Source organism: Leuciscus leuciscus, assembly GCF_965113295.1.
Source record: "Leuciscus leuciscus genome assembly, chromosome: 14".
Lineage (NCBI taxonomy): Eukaryota > Metazoa > Chordata > Actinopteri > Cypriniformes > Leuciscidae > Leuciscus > Leuciscus leuciscus.
This window is the reverse complement of record NC_138738.1, coordinates 30347987-30367689: the sequence shown is the minus strand read 5'-3', so window position 1 is coordinate 30367689 and position 19703 is coordinate 30347987. Positions and strand designations below refer to the sequence as shown.

General features: G+C 37.0%; 2 protein-coding genes across 3 annotated transcripts; both read left to right on the top strand.

The window, feature by feature from the left end:
- The first annotated feature begins 3934 nt into the window (after positions 1-3934).
- wnt6a (wingless-type MMTV integration site family, member 6a) lies at positions 3935-10536 on the top strand. 2 transcript variants are annotated; one of them, XM_082136973.1, is made up of 4 exons: positions 3935-4422; positions 4947-5167; positions 7055-7344; positions 8683-10536. In XM_082136973.1, the coding sequence occupies exons 1-4, from the start codon at positions 4346-4348 to the stop codon at positions 9142-9144; spliced, it is 1050 nt and encodes a 349-aa protein (XP_081993099.1). In that variant the 5' UTR covers positions 3935-4345; the 3' UTR covers positions 9145-10536. The 2 variants fall into 2 exon arrangements, with proteins under 2 accessions (XP_081993099.1, XP_081993098.1); XM_082136972.1 differs by having other exon boundaries at positions 7019-7344.
- A 331-nt stretch (positions 10537-10867) lies between these two features.
- cdk5r2a (cyclin dependent kinase 5, regulatory subunit 2a (p39)) lies at positions 10868-12709 on the top strand. The gene has a single exon (XM_082136992.1). The coding sequence runs from the start codon at positions 11132-11134 to the stop codon at positions 12056-12058; it is 927 nt and encodes a 308-aa protein (XP_081993118.1). The 5' UTR covers positions 10868-11131; the 3' UTR covers positions 12059-12709.
- The last annotated feature ends 6994 nt before the right edge of the window (positions 12710-19703 follow it).

The following is a 19703-nucleotide window of genomic DNA, read 5'->3' as shown; positions in this document are numbered from 1 at the left end:
GTTTCAGACTATAATTGTAATTCTACATGTGGGCGCATAAAGAAAGAAGGGGCACTCACCAACAGATAATTCATCAAATAAATAAATGCTTCTTAAGTTTTATTTTAAACATTTTAATTTTAAAAAGAAGAAAAATTATTCTAAAAGATAAAACAAGTTAAACAGCATTGAGCAAATGACAAATACAGAAAACATATACAAAAAACTACTACTACAAATAATAATACACAATGCATGTTAGTGAATTGTCAAATGTTGGCTTATAGGCTACAGTATTTTTGTGTGATGTTTGTGGGTCCAGATTCTTTTTACATTAAGGGGAAAGTTTTGAGTAAATAGACATTTTAACAGTTAAACAGTTTAAACTCAAATTAAACAGTGATGTTCCTGTTCATCTAACATACATTAACCTGATCATGTGAATCATATTTGAACCAATTAGTGAAATATATATTTCGAGATTTTATTGTGAGATTCTTTATTTTTCTGCCTTGAAATTGCAATTTTTTTGCAACAAAATTGTATATATATATATATATATATATATATATATATATATATATATATATATATATATATATATATATATATTGTGTGTGTGTGTGTGTGTGTGTGTGTGTGTGTGTGTGTGTGTGTGTGTGTGTCCAAAGAAGATACCTTGTATTAGGAATTAATGTGATTGATAGCTGCTCCTTACAAATACAAAATACAAAATACAAAATGTATGTATACACACACACACACACACACACGCATCCACCCACCCACCCACAAACACACACACACAAACACACAATCATAATCAATCTATGCCTTGCACACACACCAATTGTTCCCATAAATCAGATACATATAGGCAAATACTGTACTCTCAGACTTAAAATGTGCACAGACATGGCAATATACACAAAAACACAGCTCAGATCTTTCATCCTCTGTCATTCTCGCCTCCCCTCGAGCATCACATCTGTTCTTTATACTGCATGCCTGCAGCTACAACTGAAGAACACAGTGGGCTCTCCAGAACTGTGCTGATGTCTTTCTGTCCCACGCTTGTTGCAGAAAAAAACTTTTTCTCTCTGTATGTGGTTGTTAAAACACAATTGGTTTGGTTTGATACGGTTTTACTTTCTGTAGATGAAGCAGAGCATGATGTGTTCTCCCAGGGGTAATCATTCCCTGGTGAAAAAAAATATGCTAAGTATACTTGCAGCCAGTCTAATTTAGTATACTTCAAGTTAATGATTAGTTAACTTGAAGAGTGCTATTTTGAAACAACTAATTTTGTTCTATTTTAGTTGTAATTAAATTGTAGTAAAGCATAACTTTAAGTGTATTTAGTGTACTTTTGTGTACTAAATTGGAACAACTTCAAGTATACTTATACTTTAAGTATATGCCTGTGTAGGGACTAATCACATGGTTGATTAGTGATATTAAAGTGAACTTTATTTGTGTGACAAGTACATTACAAATTCATTACAAGTGTCTTCGAAACATACAAGCAATATACCCTAAGTGTATTTATATACACTTAACTGCATTATATACCGACCATAAGTGTACTCTACAAATTGCACACTTTGTCTTCAATAACAAATGCGTGCACATTAATAGACAAATAATACTTAGCTATAGTTTTTACAAAATACTATTGTATACTATAATGTATTTTGAAAGTATACTTTAAATGCATTGTTACAATGATCATTTCCAGCACACAGTTAAAATATACCTAAAATATATTTTTAATAAAGTGCAAATAAATACACTTTAAAATATTAAACAGAATTTTCACTTCAAGTATATTTTTCTAAAATATATTTTTTGAAAATATATTAAAGTACAATTATTTTAAAGTGTGTTAAAAGTTGTATTGTGAAAATAGGTAAAAGCATGATGCTAATATACTTTTATTATATTTAAGGATAGTATAACTTTTGTATTTGCAATGTAGCCTACTATTGAAAAAGGGAATATATTTCAAATACAATAAAGTATACTTTTTTCACTAGGGTTACTTTGGGAGTATAATACTTGTTTCCCAAAGTGCCTTTACACTTTTGGAAATATTACATTTGATGTGATTCTGTGTGCGTACTTACCTGCTTTGCCTTAAATATGATAAACTATAAAGCTCTTACAAATCCTGCAAACTCAAGATGGAAACTCTGGGATACATTTGATCTACTGTAGATGTTTAGGTGAAACTAACATCATCAGACAATATTAATAAAAAAATGGACAAGTAAAAGAGAACTAAAAGTATCTTTTGAAGTATATATAGTATTTTTTTCTTCCACTAGGTGGCAGTAATTCGTTAAATTGAGTGCCTTCAAATGGCCCCAGAAATGACTCCCAGGAGAAGATGTGCTCATGTTTTGCAACATAGTTGTAAACCGTAATATGAACACAGACACGTGCTGAAATTCAACTAATAAAAATATATTCCATTTTAAAAATGTTGTAAAATGATCAAATGGAACATTGAAATGTTGAAATAAATGCGAGATCTATAGATTCCACCTTGAGGTTTAGTGGACCAACTGAAAACTATATAACTGCAAGATAATTTATGAAACTTTTATCCAGTTTCCCCCAAATGTCCACTTGTTCATCCAAAAAAAGTACAATGAATAAAGCCATACGGGTTGATTTGAAGGTCAAAGGCCTTTCAGATTGTCCAGGCCCACAGTTGTGGTATTCACAGTAAGCCATCATAGTGTATGGGGCCCTGAGCCAGGCATTGTTCATTCACAGATCACAGTTTTCATCTGAACACTGAGGCTGTTTACTGTCTCTGGGATAAACGCAAGGAATGTATGGCAGAGTTTACTAAATAATGTCGCTATGCCACCGCCTCCCTCGGAAAGCCCAGATCACATGATCGCAGAGGCTTCTGTCTCTTCAACGCACCCAGTGTTATATGCAGGAAAAGCCATATTGACATAGAGCCTTTTATTATGGGTTTCCTTCCTGATATTTACCAAGAGCGAGCTGTCCAAATAGTATAGAATTGTTATAATTAAATGGAATAAAGGTATGTTACATTTTATGTAAATGCATCATAAACAAGAAATGTACAATAAAGTTGGTTATAACATTTTTATGTTTTTCTTTTCTGTTTTTTCCTGAAATATTGTATAATATTTGATAATTAAATACATATTTAGCAGAATATTTTTATGAGTAGGTTAAGCGGTAGGGGATGGAATATACAGTACAGTTTGTTCAGTATAAAAATCATTATGTCTATGGAAAGTCTCCATAAACATGAAAACCCATGTGTGTGTGTGTGTGTGTGTGTGTGTGTGTGTGTTGTGTGTGTTTGTGTGATGTATCTTTCACAGTCTGCCAATTTATGAACTCACTATGCTGTCATTTTCATCTAGCACAAAAAAGATGCAAGACAATATCAATGGCCATAAAATACTTCTCAGTCCATCCCAATATTGCTCTGAGAGAAAGATTAGAACTCTTATAAAATGAACTCTTATAAAATTATTTCAAACAAGAAGACGATAAAGCAACGAATTTTGAAATTTGATGGGAAGATTATTGGCATGGACATTTAAAATCCATTCTGTTTGGCCTGAAAATGATCTAACAGACAAATTCTGGCTGATAACACAGGATACTGATATAGCTGTAGGGCCAAGAAGACTGCCAAGGTCAACACAGGCAAGAGAACACTTTATGAAAAACATATCAAAAACGACAGCTGGACATCATAACACTAATTTAAATTTAAGGCCTGATGAAAACGAGAAACAAAACGAAAACATAATGAGACGAGTTTTGTGCTTGACATAAATCCATGGGAATCATTTCTGTTTCCAAAACAAATAAGGGCTGTGCGAGTTTACATCAACTCAGTGAGTGTCATGTAGGGTTTCTGCGCCGTTTGTTTACAAACTCTTGAACTTTTTGACTTGACAGGGATTTTTCTGACGCTACGTCAACGGAGGTGGAATGCGCGCGTGCCAATAGATGTTAATAAGATACGATAGACGCGCTGTTCAGAAGTGAGTCGCGCGCTAGTCGGTGGACGCTCACTGAAAACTTGCTTATGTGATGCCAGTTGTTTTGTCCCACTAAAGAGGAATATTGTTTTTATTGAGTTAAAAGCAGCGAGGGTTTATTTGTCCTCGTGCCCCTACTTTTGCGCATCACAGGGTCTAAACTTAGTTTTAATCGTGTCTCAGCGGTGCATTTAAAACGCTTTCATGCTCTTCTCGATCATTGCTGGATATGATGCCAGTTCAAAGATTCGCCGACAAACCAAGGACACATCGTTGGGACAGTTTCAGGTAGATTTGACCCGTTTGTGGATCTAAATCCCTGGATGATGCTCTCAATGCAAAAACACGTCCTCTTGTTCATTTTTATCCTCAATACGACTCCCATACCTCTGCAACTAAGGTAAGCTGTGGCTTTCCTGCCTGCTAATATTCTAATAAGACGAATGCAACAAGCAGCTTCTTGTTTTGTTCGTTTAGAATCAATTTGATCAAGTTATTTACACCTGTAAACGTAAGAATCTATGACTTTGCATTCAGGTTCAACAGGCCTTTTTAAATAACAAGAGGCAATGAACGATGTGAAAAAACTGGTTTGTTAATGGCATATAATTTTGTGTGGGTCATGACAGAAAAGATGAAAGGAGGGAGGAGAGAAACGTGTGAAAAGTGAAAGAGAAATAATGCTATTGAGTGAATAAGAATCACATTACAGTTTTTTTTTTTTTTTATAAAAAAAACCTGAAAAATAAAACAAAACATTCAAGAATTTCTCTTAATTTCTTAGTTGGGGGGGAAGACACTCAAATACTATCAGGAGAAATTGGAAATATGTATTTTGTCTGGATGGGTGTGAGTGTGTCTGTTTGGAAATTGATATATATATATACATGTGCTCTAGCTATTCCCATTTCTTTTGCACCATAGGGTGGATGGCAACCCTTTAGTCATGGATCCCAACAGTATCTGCCGTAAGACTAGAACTTTGGGAAGCAGACATGCCGACCTGTGCCAGTCTCAGCCTGAGATCATTCAAGAAGTGGCAAAAGGTGCCCAGTTGGGCATACGAGAATGCCAACATCAGTTCCACAACCGTCGCTGGAACTGCACCAGCCAGAGCAGAAACCTGGCCAAGATCCTGCAACAAGGTGAGGAACATAGGTGGAGCGTGTGTAAGGCATGGGGTTATGGCCTTCCATGGCCTTGTCACTGAACACTGAACATCACTGAACTTACTTAAGCTGGACTATGACGCTATTTTCTTCTGGAAACAAACTTTTTTGCATTATTTTCCTGTTATCTCTGTAAAGCTGCTTTGAAACAATCTGTAAAGCGCTATATAAATAAATGTGTCTTGACTTCCCCTGGTCACGGGTCAAAAATTAACAGGGGCTTTGGCCAAAATGCTCCAGCACATTTAAACTAATATAGAAATAAAGTGAAAATTAAAATGAAATGAAAAATGTTGATTGCGGCCTTAAATAGGTCTACTCAACGTTGCGCACTATAACCAATCACACACGACTCTGCTGAGGTTATGCAATGGCCAATCAGAGGCGTTAAAATTAGTAATTAATTAAGATGAGTGACAGCTTAGTGATTAAGGGAGCGCTTTTATGCACACTATCCGATTATCCATTCAGAATTAGAAGAAAACGTACGTTTTGCTGCATTAGGTATGGATAAGGCAGGCTATTTAATATTCAAACTGGCTGCCACGTCAAATCACACATGTGCTTGCCTGTTCAAATTATAATGGTTTGTGAACATAACCACTTTAATAACAAGAGCGTTTATGCTGGAAGGTTGTTGATAGGTGACACGTAACTATTTCATGACATTCTATTTAAATGTTTTTAAGGAGGAATCACATTTAATCTTTCCTTAGAGTTGGTTCACCATGCATGGTGAGGAATAAAATAAAATAAAAGCTTCTCATTATATATATGTATACATTTGGAACACAAAAAGGAAGATAAAATGGAGTCAGCCCTCTTAACTGATTAGCAATGACCTTGTTCGACAAAACATGTTGCAGATCTAGTGCTCCAATTGGCTTCATTTGTATTTATCTTTTGCTTAATAGGAATTCCTTTTTTTTTTCTTTCCTATGTTTAATTCATATGGGTCATAATTACCCAGAACATCATTTCGATTCCCCATTGGATTGAAAATGTAGTTTTGAGGAAAAAGCACACTAATTTCCCAGTAATCAAATAATTTTTTCCCAGAAAGACAGTTGTTTTTTGGCTGGGACTTTTTGACATGTCAAACGATGCTTGTGCAGAGTTAGTTGATTGCTTAGTCATTGCTGAGTTCTTTTTGGCATGTTTGTACATTTGAAAGGAATTTTCTGGCAATGACAGCTCTAAGAGTAAAGGAATGCTTCATTAACACATGTAGTTAGCCACATGGCCAATAGAGGGCATGATTGTATGTCAATTTGAACATGAAATTGGTTAGGCCTACTTGACACATAACATAATTGAAGAAAAAAGCATCAGAGCTAATGCTTTTATTAGTAGCTTGGACCTTGTAGTGCATATGTCTAAATGAGACTGAGATGAGGATTAATCTTTTTTAATCCAAACATGACATGCCGATTGCCAAAGCTCAGCAATTTTGTTTGACTTGTTTACATGTAAATTTGATACCAAGAGGGAGTGTGTCTTGGAGGAATCCTTTACACTGAGGAGAAAAGGTTGAAAAGGAAAAACTCTTTTGGCAGTTCGTGGTGTATTGAGGCAGGTCTAGACAACGGAGATGTGTGAGGAATGTGAATCTGCTAAATGAGTTATTGTTAATGTGGCAATTCCTTAGAAATGATCTTAGAAGTGGGATGGGCTGTTACTCTGAAACAAGAGTTTAGATAGAGATCATAATTAAACGCATAGCATGATCCACACGGCACAATGCACTTTTTCAGATGTAAGGTTTTGTATTTGGACAAACTGTAGATTTTTCCTCATTGAGTTAAGGTTCTATGAACTGTTCTCTAGATATCCGGGAAACTGCATTTTTGTATGCCATCACAGCTGCTGGGGTGATGCACGCAGTAACACAAGCCTGCAGCCAGGGGGCGCTGCCACAGTGCGGCTGTGTGACCCTTCAGAGTTCCTCTCAAACTCACCATGACCTCCAGGCAGAGGAGGTACTTATCCAGGCTTCACCTGTCCAAAATGGGCGCTGGGAATGGGGGGGCTGTGGAGATGATGTGGACTTTGGCAACGAGAAGTCTCGTCAGTTCATGGACACCAGGCAGAGAAAAGGCCAGAGTGACATCAGAACCCTTATTGACCTGCACAACAATGAGGCAGGAAGACTGGTACGTTTACATTTCTGGGTTTGGAATACGGATGGCATGGTACATAGGAGATCATAGAAAATATAATTTTTGTATTCCCTTGCTTTAATAGAAAAAGAAAAAAAAATACACTATTGGGTGTATTACTTTCTAAAAGAGTTACAGGTAGATATGTGGACTACAGCAGTCAGAAGAGAGAAAGTTGTTATTTAATGTCACCATGAATTCAAAATTGAAAATTCTTTTTGATGCAATATTGCAATATTTATCATAAATGATTTATCCTTGCACATCATTATTTTATTTTATTTACGTATATACTTTAATCAAAGTAAACATTTCTTCTCTGATGATGTTTACAGGCGCGAGAACGGGACGACCTGTCACTTTTTAAGATATGCATCATATAAAACATCATATGTTTTGTACAACAAAATAATAAAACCCACAACCATTTCTGCAGCTGGTAATGTGTTCTGCACATCAACACTGTCAAGCAAAAGTACTTTTTAAACATTAAAATTAAAATGATTTCTTTTACTGTAATATTTTTCTATGGGGAGTGTTATTTGCGTTTAGATAAACTGAACAAACCAGGTTTAAAGCAGAAACCACGATTTTCGATTAGACCAATATAAAAATACATGTTTCACTTTTTCTTGAACTAAATTAAATCAGGATTAAACTAAATTCAGCTGAATAATGACACTATTGTCTTTTTTGAGCTGCTTTACAGTTGAAACTGAATTTGTTTAAAAAATTGAGGAATTTTGCAACATGTTATTTTTTTCTTTTTATTACTGTAAAGCTGTATTGTATTTGAAACAATCTGTTTTGTATAAAGCGCTATACAAATAAAAGTGTCTTGACTTGACCATTAACTAAACATGTCTAATCATACTCTGGCATGAAACAGAAGTTGCCATAGTCTTTTCTGATCTATTGTGATGTATATCGGCTGCTTGAACAAGAAATAAATGTAGGGCGGGACTTGATTTTGTCCATCGTGAGTTGATTGGACGGTTGTGATATGCTATTGCTGTGATGTCATGTGAGTGACAGGTTGCCCCGCCCTCACGACAGTAAACACGTCATCAGAGAAGAGAAGAGACGAGAAGAGACGAGAAGAGGGAGGGGAAGTTATTTTGATTAAAGATTACAAGGTAACATGAATAAAAAAGATGTCCACGGATAAATCATTTATTATAAATACTGCAATATTCCATACAAAACAAATAATTGTCAGTTTTGATTTTGCAGTGACTTTAACTTACGAGACTGCATGAAATGCAGGACAGATGCACGTATGAAGAAAGAAATCACTTTATCACTTTTCTGTCTTGTCATGTGTGTGCACAGGCCATACAGATACAGATGCGAACAGAGTGTAAATGTCACGGCCTTTCTGGTTCCTGCACTCTTCGCAGCTGCTGGAGGAAGATGCCTCTCTTCCGTCAGGTCGGCGACTATCTCATGCAGAGCTTCCATGCGGCCGTTCGCGTGATGGGTGGGAATGACGGGAAATCACTTGTCCCCATCGATCCAGATAACCCTCCCCTAGATGCAAACGTCCTCATCTATTCAGCTGAGTCACCTGATTTCTGTCAGGCCAATCAAAGGACCGGTACAGAAGGCACACAGGGCCGTGTGTGTAACAGTACAGAGACAGGCCCGGGAGGCTGTGACAGCCTGTGCTGTGGTAAAGGATTTGCAGATTACACACTGGAACACGAGGAAAACTGTCTGTGTCGGTTTCACTGGTGCTGTGAGGTTCAGTGCCAGAGATGTTCCGTGAGACAGGACGTCAGCCTCTGCTTGTGAAGTCCACTCGAGGAGATAAAAAGCAGAATTGCATCTGCGATACTCCTCTTTGAGCTAGAAGGGCACATTTGTTTTCTCTCCTATATGCAGAGGAGCATCCTCTGTGCAGAAGGAAGCAGTGACATGTGAAAACAAGTCCACTGGTTATTGCAAACAAGACTGAGCATTATCTAAAAGTCAGGTGGGAGTCTGGGATTGTGTGTCTGCTTTTGAAATCAAGCACATGTCATGCTGCCACCTGCTGGTCCTTTATTAAGAGAAATAAGTGTATACAGAAATAATTGATTTTCTCCAGTGTTTTCAGAACAATACCTGGGAATAGACTGAGCTTGAAACTTGGGACAAAAACATCCTCTGATAAACTTTGGCCACATCAGATATCCTTGGCTTTTGGTCATTTTCTTGGTATTTGAAAACGAACCAATTTCAGCACTGTCCAAGGTGCTGAATCCCTGACTGATTTGCTGTCTGGCAAACCTAAAGATACAGTCAGTACCCAAATGATTTAGAACATTTGTTGGTCTAATTATGAATCGTTTATAATTTTACATTTTCCAGCAATTTTTCCTGTCCATGCTTTTAAATACCTGCATTTGTTTGTAGCAAGACACTGAAAGGTAACCTAAAAAAAACCATCTAAATTAATTCATTTTATTCCAATCAAAATGTTATTTAACATTAGTGAATCAACCTAAATATATTAGGTTACACCAACAAAACTAAATTTAAGGTTATGATCAATGAAATATTGTTCCTTGTTATAATCGCTCTGACATAGACATGTTTGTAGAGCCCTCTATAAGGATGCCAGTTGACGTAGATGTAAGAACACTTTTCCAACTTTATTTACGCCTCATATTCTCCGGTCTCACACAGGTGACTCACACACGTACAATGTGTGTGCGGGTGTCGCATTCTGACGTCATCACATAATAAATTAAATGCTTATACAATCAGGTAGCTTTATATGGTAATATTTGCAGGTTTACCATATTTTACAGCGCAACTCTAAACATAATACACAACGCTAATGTTATAGACTCTGTTTTATGTTTGTCTACAAATGAATGTCCACAAGGTGGAGCATAAGTATAGCGTGGAGCATAAGAATCAGTGCTGCTCAAATGTCTGAGGCTACTGTAATGCACCTGTACCACTAGGGGTTTAAATGACCATTTATTTGTGTTATGGTATCTATACCTATTTAAAAAGTATGAATGATCTAAATCATTGAAATTGTTTGTTTGAAGTGACAGTCTCCAATACAATTATAAATACACAATTAAGAAAAACATGCTACCGTCTGTTTCCCCCCATTTTCTTGTTTCTAGCTTTCTCTTTGCTTGACCGTTCTACCAGCTGTGAGATAATTTTGGGAATTGATTGTATCTGTCAGAGAGATGTACCTTGCTAGCTGACAGGTTGAACACATGCATGTAATTATGAGGTACACTTTTTTTTCTATTGCTGGCAAAAATCCAGGAATACTCTCTGTACCCCAGTATAAAAATAGAAATCTGAAAGAGACTGTCTAACCCACATACAGACTCATATAAGATGTGAGCAGATGTATTTCAAGCTTCTCTGGTTGGTGAAAACAGACATCAGTCGTTTCACTTCGCATTAGGATTGGCAGATGGGGAGGCTTATCCCGGTTTACAGGTCTGTACCTTTAGTTTTTTTGCCCGGCTACACATTACAAGTCCTGCCCATTGCTCCCGCTGTCTGAGGCTGCGCGCGCAGTGGGATGCAGAAGGAGTGGCGGAGCGCGCGCGTGTGACTGAAGCTTGCATCGATTATTACATAGGTATCGTAACCTGATCAACTCAACAGCTGTTTTCCCCACTGTATACCCAGTGGTCACGCGAAACGTAAATGGACGTGAACCTGTGACTCTGAATTCGCACCTCCCCGAGGCACTCAACGGGACGAAAGGCGAGACAGCGCATTCCGAAGGGCCGGTGGGTGTTGGTCGACGGTTGAAAAGATGGGCACGGTGCTCTCTATTTCTCCCACATCCAGAAAAGGAGGGATTCTGGATGAGAAGACGGATGGAGCTAGCGGTAAGACGGAGAAGAGCCTCAAGCGCCATTCGGTGCTAATATCGGCTCTGACGTGGAAGCGGTTAGTCGCTGCCTCGGCCAAGAAGAAGAGTGCCAAGAAAGTGAACCCGAACCCACCCGTTTCTCAAATCAGTAACCCCGTAGACCAGCTAAACACCGAAAATCTTAAGAAATCTCAATCAGGCTCCGAGCGCAAGACGAAATCTGGGCCACTTGCAGTGCCAGTCCCTACTGTACCGGATAAAAGCCTTCGATCCAATCAAACCCAGAATGCATCCCAGAACGGAAAGCAGCTCCTTTCGGTCCAACGGCAACCGAGCAGTCGCTCCATCATCTCCCCTAGACGAGTCATCGTGCAAGCCTCCACAGGAGAGCTCCTTCGCTGCCTGAGCGAGTTCATGTGCAGGAGGTGCTACAAACTCAAAGAGCTGAGCCAAAACGAGATCATCCTGTGGTTCCGAAACGTCGACCGATCACTGCTCATCCAAGGTTGGCAAGACCAGGGTTTCATCACTCCTGCCAACTTGGTGTTCGTTTACCTGCTCTGCCGGGAGGCGGTGACCGAGGATATTTCCAGCGAGTATGAGCTACAGGCCACCTTTCTCACCTGCCTGTACCTGGCTTATTCTTACATGGGCAACGAGATCTCGTACCCGCTCAAGCCCTTCCTGGTGGAGACCAACAAGGAGGTGTTCTGGGAGCGCTCCCTGCGGATCATTGATAAAATGAGTGCCAAAATGCTGCAGATCAACTCCGACCCGCATTTCTTCACCGAGGTCTTCCAAGACCTCAAGAACGAGGGTGGCTCGAGCGAAACGAACGGGAGATGGAATAATAATCTGGACCGCTAAATTTGGCTTGTGTTAAAAGGAGAGAGAAGCTCTCTGATACCTCTCCACACCCTTCCTTCAAGGGTGAAATGAATGTAAGGCCCGACTGCTGAAGGTGCAAAGAGTGTTTCACTCTATTGCTGGTTTGTGGAAACGGACAGGGGGATTTCGCCTCACCTCCATGAGAGGGGGTTTACGTTATCACATGTGTAAAATAGGCTACAACCTTCATGACCCAGTGAATGTCACGAGCGCAATCTGGGGTTTCTTCATAGTTTACTTAATGCATGCTTAAAGAATTCTACTCGTATCATCATTGTGGTTTTTGGAGAAAAAAGATAATAATAACGAGCTGTTGGTGCCGAGCTAAAAACGAGAGATGTAAATTATTAGCTTGTGCGTCAACGCTGGGGTCTTATTTTTCTATTAGTTTCAGAAACGATGTTGTCACCGACGCTGAGCTGTCCGGGGTGCTGGCCTGCAACAGACACTCTCCTCCTGTCTCCTGTGGCGCCTGATGCTGTCTATCTGAACGTTGAATGTACTGTTTTACAACAAAACGATTCTCTACAGTCAATGTGCCAATTGTCATAGTATAAAACGTAATGTTTTATATTGTATATTTGAAAATATATGAATACAAATACCCCCAGACTCTCTGCCGCTTCTTTATTGTTTTGATGATGAAAAGGGGACAGTTGATGCATTGGTTCGTGATTGAAGTGTCCTTTTTGAGGCGTTTTTAATGTGAGCATAAATGATCAAGGTTTTACATTGACAGGCGCCGGCGTAATATCGCACGCAGATAAGGATGATTTCTCTTTGAATCAATTCTCTTAAATCAATTAATTTGATTTAATTAAAACTGATTTCCTTTTTTTTTTACATTTTAACAAAACTCGACCATTGGTAAAAGTTGAATTTCAATCATGCACGAGAACGAGCAACAGTGTAGGGTTTACGTCATTCCTGTGCAGGCAAATGACTGCATATGCTTGAGCAAGATAATCAGTCGGATAAGGAGCGCGTGCTGTAACAACATAAATCCATACAGTCCCTGAATTCACCAGAGGCTTTTCAGTATATATAGCTGCTAAATTGTTTTATTTTGAGCCTGGACAGCAAACACTTACATTTAATCAACTGTTCGTGACTAAGTTCTGTGTATAAATATGTATCGGGCTCTTTTTTATTTAAGAGGGGTCGCTAGCCGTGGTGCTGAAACTCGCCTTCAGTTTCCGCATTAGTTTCGTTAATAGGCCTATTGGTTATATGTGTTATATATGTAAACTACTTCCATATCTATTAAATATGGGGCACCTTGAACTTGGTCGTTTATCTTACAAACGACTCTCACAGATCACGTTTCAGAAGTTACAGTAAATTAAAAATCAATATTCTACCATTCTACTTGGTCGTTCAATTGGCTGTCACCTGAAAACATCAGACACCCAGACGTCATATAGCCTATGATTTGATTACCTCAGTAATAAAATGATAAGTTTAAAATTAATTCATACGCGCGCGCGTGTGTGTGTGTTTTGGTCCCCATGAGGAAAACAGCTTATAAATCATAAGTTATGTTTTTTGAAAATCTAAAAAGTTTTCTGTGATGGTAGGTTTATGGGTATAGTGTTAGTTTAAGGAGATATAATATACAGTTTGTGTAGTATAAGCATTATGTCAATGGAAAGTCCACTCAAAACAGAAAATGTGTGTGTGCGTGTGTGTTATTATGTATGTGTGTGTGTGTGTGTGTGTGTGTGTAAATATATATATATTTATATATAATTATTATGTTTTGTGTCTGTGTGTATGTGTGTGTGTGTGTGTGTGTGTGTGTGTGTGTGTGTGTGTGTGTGGCGGCTGGACATGGTGCACTGACATTGCTCACTTTCTCCTGTACAGGTAGTCCTCAAGAGAAACGTCTTCATTGTGAAAATGGCCTCAGGGGTGCATGAGTCATGGAGAGAGTAAGAAGCAGCTGGTTTGAAACGAGAGAACCCCCAGAATTTGTGAATAAAGCACGTGGTTCGGGAGTTCGAACATTTGATTGGCTGGATTTTGGTGCAGTCTGATAGAAGTGTCATTGTGACGGAAGGCTGCAGAACCGGCCGCGTGTCGGCCATAGGAATTCTGCGGGCGCATTCCGCTCCGTCTCTATGGCAACGGCTATATTAGCAAAGGGTCTGATCCAGATCGAGCGTAGGATGAGAAAAGATATATCTCGAACAATATCTGTCTCTATGAAACCGGACGCCTAGAGTTAAATGATTAGATACAATATAGTGTCAGTAAACGTTTAACACCTTATTACTAATGTGCACGGATGTGCATAAATGCCCCAATATTCAATCAATGTTCTTGAGAGTGAAGCAGGAGAGGTTGCAGAGTCAGACATGAATGCTAATGTGCTGGAAGAGCCGTATAGCCCTTAAAGCGATATATGCATTGAAGAAATGCACCAGCAAGCATGCATTAGGCACTGTTCTTGAATGAACCTTCAGTGTGAAGATCATTCTTGTTAAATAAGCCGTTTATGTAAGTGTATATTCTTGTCTGCTGGATACAGATGCAGCCGTAGGAATGAGGTTGCCGTGGAAACGCCAGCAGCTGGAAGCAAGATCCAGGGACCACAGAAAGGATGAAGCAGACAGTTAATAATTTACAATATTTCTTTCGGCTTTCTATTTTTACTGGAGATGACTGTCAAACCTTTAGTTGGAATGTGGGATTAGTCCCTGGCGAATGCCATAGGCTACCCTCTCAGTACTAAATTTAGTTTTTTTTTTTTTTTGGTACTTATTGGTACTTAAACAGCCAAATACACACAAAATAATGTCAAAATGCCTCTCTTGGCGAGTATTCACGTAAAAACAGTCAGTCGTTTTAAAGGGATAGTTCACTTTGAAATAAATGTTTGGTATGTTTTAGCTTACCTCAAGGGCATCCAAGATGTAGGTGTCTTTTTTCCGCAGTAGTTTCAATTTTGACAAGGCGACAATTAGACAAGGCGACATCTAGTGTGTATATATCTATGCACCAGTCTGCACACACGTCAGATCAGATCACTTGGACATGGCTGTGTATAAGAGGTAAAAACGATATAAATACTGTTCGTTTTCTCACACAAACCGCTCGTTTCGTGTCTTAGGCCATCAATGTGTACTTACGATGGGGAATTGTTTAATTTGGACGACGGGGAATTGTTTTAATTTGGACTCTGTGCATGCTCTTTGAGGTGATGACCATAGACCTGCATTATATGACTGACAGACAAGAACGGTTTGACCTAAAAATATAAAAATTGAAACTACTGCGGGAAAAAAGACACCTACATCTTGGATGCCCTTGAGGTAAGCTAAAACATACCAAAAATTAATTTCAAAGTGAACTATCCCTTTAAGACAAGTGAATCGTCTTAAAGAGGCAGAAGCCTAATTTACCTGCTGCCAAATTATGAGATAATTAAAAAAATATCTATATGGACAATTTTCCCTATGGTATTGATATCAAAAATGGGGCCAGTGAAAATGCTAAGTGGCTAGTAACTTTGGAAAACCACAAGCCACAGTGGCTGGTGAGCAAAAAAAGTTAATGTCAAGTCCTGCTTTCAACCATTCATGATTCCACTGAAACACAAAATAAATGGATGCAGTTCAGACTTCATACTTGTAGGTTATTATATCAAAAGTATGATACAGTTTTTGTCAGAGAGATTTTATTAAACTAAATGTTGAGAACGCTTATTAATTGTTAATGTTCTTCACCTCAATATTCAGCAAATAAAGCACATTAAATGGTACAATGGTATATTAGGCAAAGTATGGAATGATAACTTCTGAAGCATAACAACTAATTTAAAATAGAAGCAACTTCAAACTGAATTGTTTTTATTTTGTAAAGAGGTCAGGATGATTGCACGGTCTTTCTCTTTCTATCAAGACAGAAGTAAACATTGAAAATTGAGATATAAATACTCTGACAAAATGTATTCATAACACAGTTGATCTAAGTATCATATATACATATCATATAACCAATATCTTTTTTTTTTTTCATAGGTAATCAACACTAGCAATAGTGTGTTTATATTTGTACTTTATCCACAGGGGGGCTTATGTCTTTCAGGTTATATTGGTATGGGCTAATCTTGGTTATGAGATTATTTTATTCTCCCTGTGCATGCAGTTATGGTCCCGAGACACTGAATTCAGAAGACATAATCCACAGCTAGTATGAAAATAACAAATATTCTTGCATTTAAACATTTTGTATAACTATATGTTTAAATGCAAGAGCTAGCCTACTGTTTGTCTGTTTCGAGTCGGTAAGAGATTTGGCAACACTTTATTTCAATAGTCCACTTTACACATTCTACTAAATATTAGTAACTTTGCAACCACATGTCAACTTAGTAGACTGTCTGCAACACGGTCCCCAACAGACATGCTACTGACTATAAGTAACTTTGCAAGTTCATATCAACTTATTCTTCTAACCATAACCATAACCTAACATAACAATCTACTAATAATGAGAGTTAGTTGACATGTAGTTGCAAATTAATGAGAGTTTGTTGACATGTAGCAGCTAAGTTATTTATAGTTAGTAGAATGTCTAAAGTGGACTATCAAAATAAATTATTTTTTATGCTTTTGAAAGAAATCTCTTATGCTCACCCAGACTGCATTAATGCAGTGTCAAAATGTTAAAATGTCAAAATGCAGTAAAAACAGTCATATTGTGAATTATTATTACAATTTATTATTGATAGCAAATCGAATTTTGCTGTTACATTTGAATAATTAATGTGCCCTTGTTTCGTAAAAATATCAATTTATTTGTGTATGTGTGTATGTGTGTGTGTGTGTGTGTGTGTGTGTGTGTGTGTGTGTGTGTGTGTGTTTAATTAAACCCTTAGTCCCTTATATTTAAATAGACCGTTGTACAGTATATTTTTGAGTATTTAGTTGAGTTCAGTTGTGCTGAGATTTATCCATCTTTTTGACAGTGGTTAATTTGCAAGCTTTTATTAACAACCTATTGTTATGATACAATGGTTCATGCTAAATAAGCATTGATGCAATGATGTATTTTCTTTGCAACAGTAATTTTCGTCCCTTGACACAACATTCATGAAACTTTGCCAAGGACTTCCAACGAAAACAACTCGCCCACACAATGGTTAGATAATGTGAACGAGGGGGAGTCATCAATGAAGCTTTTGATGATTTCATGCAAACATGAGTGATGAGAAAGATAGGATCAGAAGACTGACTTGAATCAATAGTTATCATTACAGATCAACTTTGGAAACTTTTTGGTAGGTGTACTATAGTGGCATTGATCATGTCAGTGATACCGAAGGATGCTCTCATCTTACATTGCATATTTTTCACTTCAAATCTGCATTGACAGTTTGTTGTCTCTTACCTGGCTGGCACACCTGTTCTCTTATTTATTGCCCCAAATTATGTTCTCTTTCCCCTCTTGACAAATCTATCCATGCATTTTGTTCTTCCTTGTGGCCTTTCAGATCCCAGGATAACATTCCTGATGAGACTCAATAGGGATTAAGCTTGTTCCACCCACCTGGCACAATCATGAATAAAGTCTCAGAGCTGAGAGATATATTTATATAAGCCCTGAATATAAGCTCATTCAGCACCTTCAGGATTCAGCTTGTACAGGGCAAGTCAGGGCAAGTCGTGTTACATGTGTGTGTAAGTTTTCACTGGAGATGAGCTTGTCAGAAGGTTTCATAAGGTTACAACATAGAACACTATTTAACCCTAAAGCCTACTGCATCACATTTGATACACACATTTCTAAGGCCTCTAAATTATCAACATGATCAAAACCCATTGTACACAATCTACTACACGTCTTCTGTTGTCTGATGGATAGTTAATACTTTTTTAGAAGGTAAAAGGCAGTATGCCATATAATTAAAAAAAATTAATAAAATCTTCAGGTTGAGGTACATTTCTTTTCGCTGTGAAATCTTTACAGAATTTTATAAAGTAAGCATTCAAATAACTTTTATATTGTTAGTAATATAGATGAATACACACTGGACTGAAGCAACTTAGGTTTACTTGATTGTCAAGACATCATTATTTAGAAAAATAATGACAAAATGTGAGTATCAGATATGATCAGGCTTTTTGAAGATCATTTATTTGTACATCTCTCAATCGTCATTGTATTGCATTGCATTATATGTTTTGCCCCCACAATAAAAACTACAGAGATTTGATCATGAAACGAAGCATCTAAATATCATCTTACTAAGACATTACTGGAAGATATAGAGAAAAAACTGATATAGACTGCAATACTGGTATAAAGATCTAATTAATCTATATTACAAGCTATCAGAATTTTAGGTCTTATACATTTTAGCAACTGCACCAAATGCTCAGTTTGGGCCTCTGAACTGTTCCATTAAAAATGGTTTTGACTACTATTTCGTATGATTGCATATCAGGATTTACAGGGTTATGTAAGATTTTAGCTGTACCATGAGGCTTTATGCTTTGAAATAAGAAGGGAAAACAGGTATTTCATACCTTCTTATCTATTTTGGACCACTATTTTTGGGAGAGATATAAAAAGGATGCACTTATCAATTATATTATATTATATTATATTATATTATATTATATTATATTATATTATATTATATTATATTATATTATTTCAGATTATTTCAGATTATTTTATTTTATACTATGTTATAGTGTATTATATAATATAATATTATATTATATTATATTATATTATATTATATTATATTATATTATATTATATTATATTATTATAAATATTGCTGCATTGCTCAATGTCAATTGGTATGTGAATGACAGACTGACACAATCACAACAAGGACTGATTTGTGTGGGGTCTTCACTTCCTGTACCTTCTAGAACATCATTGCCAGAGTGTTGCCATGGTAGCCAGCAGTGGCAGTAACAGCAGAGTCAGAAAAAAAGAGTGAGAGATGCTGGCAGCTGGAAAGGAGTGAGAAGAAGGAGGAACGTCTGGTACTATTCAGAACACCGAATAGAACAGAAAGTAAAATGAGAACATAAATGGGGACAATATAATGATGGGTGCAAATCTGAGGGGAAAAAAATACTGTTTACTATTGTAATATATTTTTTAATGTATTATTGATGGCAAAACTGAATTTTCAACATCATTACTCCAGTCATCAGAGTCACATGATCCTTCAGAAATCATTCTAATATGCTGATTTTGTGCTCAAGAAACATTTCTTATTAGTATCACTGTTGAAAACATTGAAAACAGTCATATTTTATTATTTTTGTGGAAACTGTGATACATTTTTCAGGATTCTTTGATGAATAGAAATAATAAAAAAAAAAACATTTATTTGAAATGATCAATCAATCTATTTTGTAGTTAGATAGATAGATAGATAGATAGATAGATAGATAGATAGATAGATAGATAGATAGATAGATAGATAGATAGATAGATAGATAGATAGATATAGATATATAGATAGATAGATAGATAGATAGATATAGATATATAGATAGATAGATAGATAGATAGATAGATAGATAGATAGATAGACAGATAACATAGTAAGCAAAAGGCTAATCATATGAATTACCGTTATGTGTCCGACATT

Coding starts and splice junctions, on each gene's coding strand:
- wnt6a (XM_082136972.1), top strand. CDS start 4,346: ATGATGCTCTCAATGCAAAAACACGTCCTCTTGTTCATTTTTATCCTC. Junction 5,168..7,018: donor GGCCAAGATCCTGCAACAAG/GTGAGGAACATA, acceptor ACTGTTCTCTAG/ATATCCGGGAAACTGCATTT. Junction 7,345..8,682: donor ACAATGAGGCAGGAAGACTG/GTACGTTTACAT, acceptor GTGTGTGCACAG/GCCATACAGATACAGATGCG.
- cdk5r2a (XM_082136992.1), top strand. CDS start 11,132: ATGGGCACGGTGCTCTCTATTTCTCCCACATCCAGAAAAGGAGGGATT.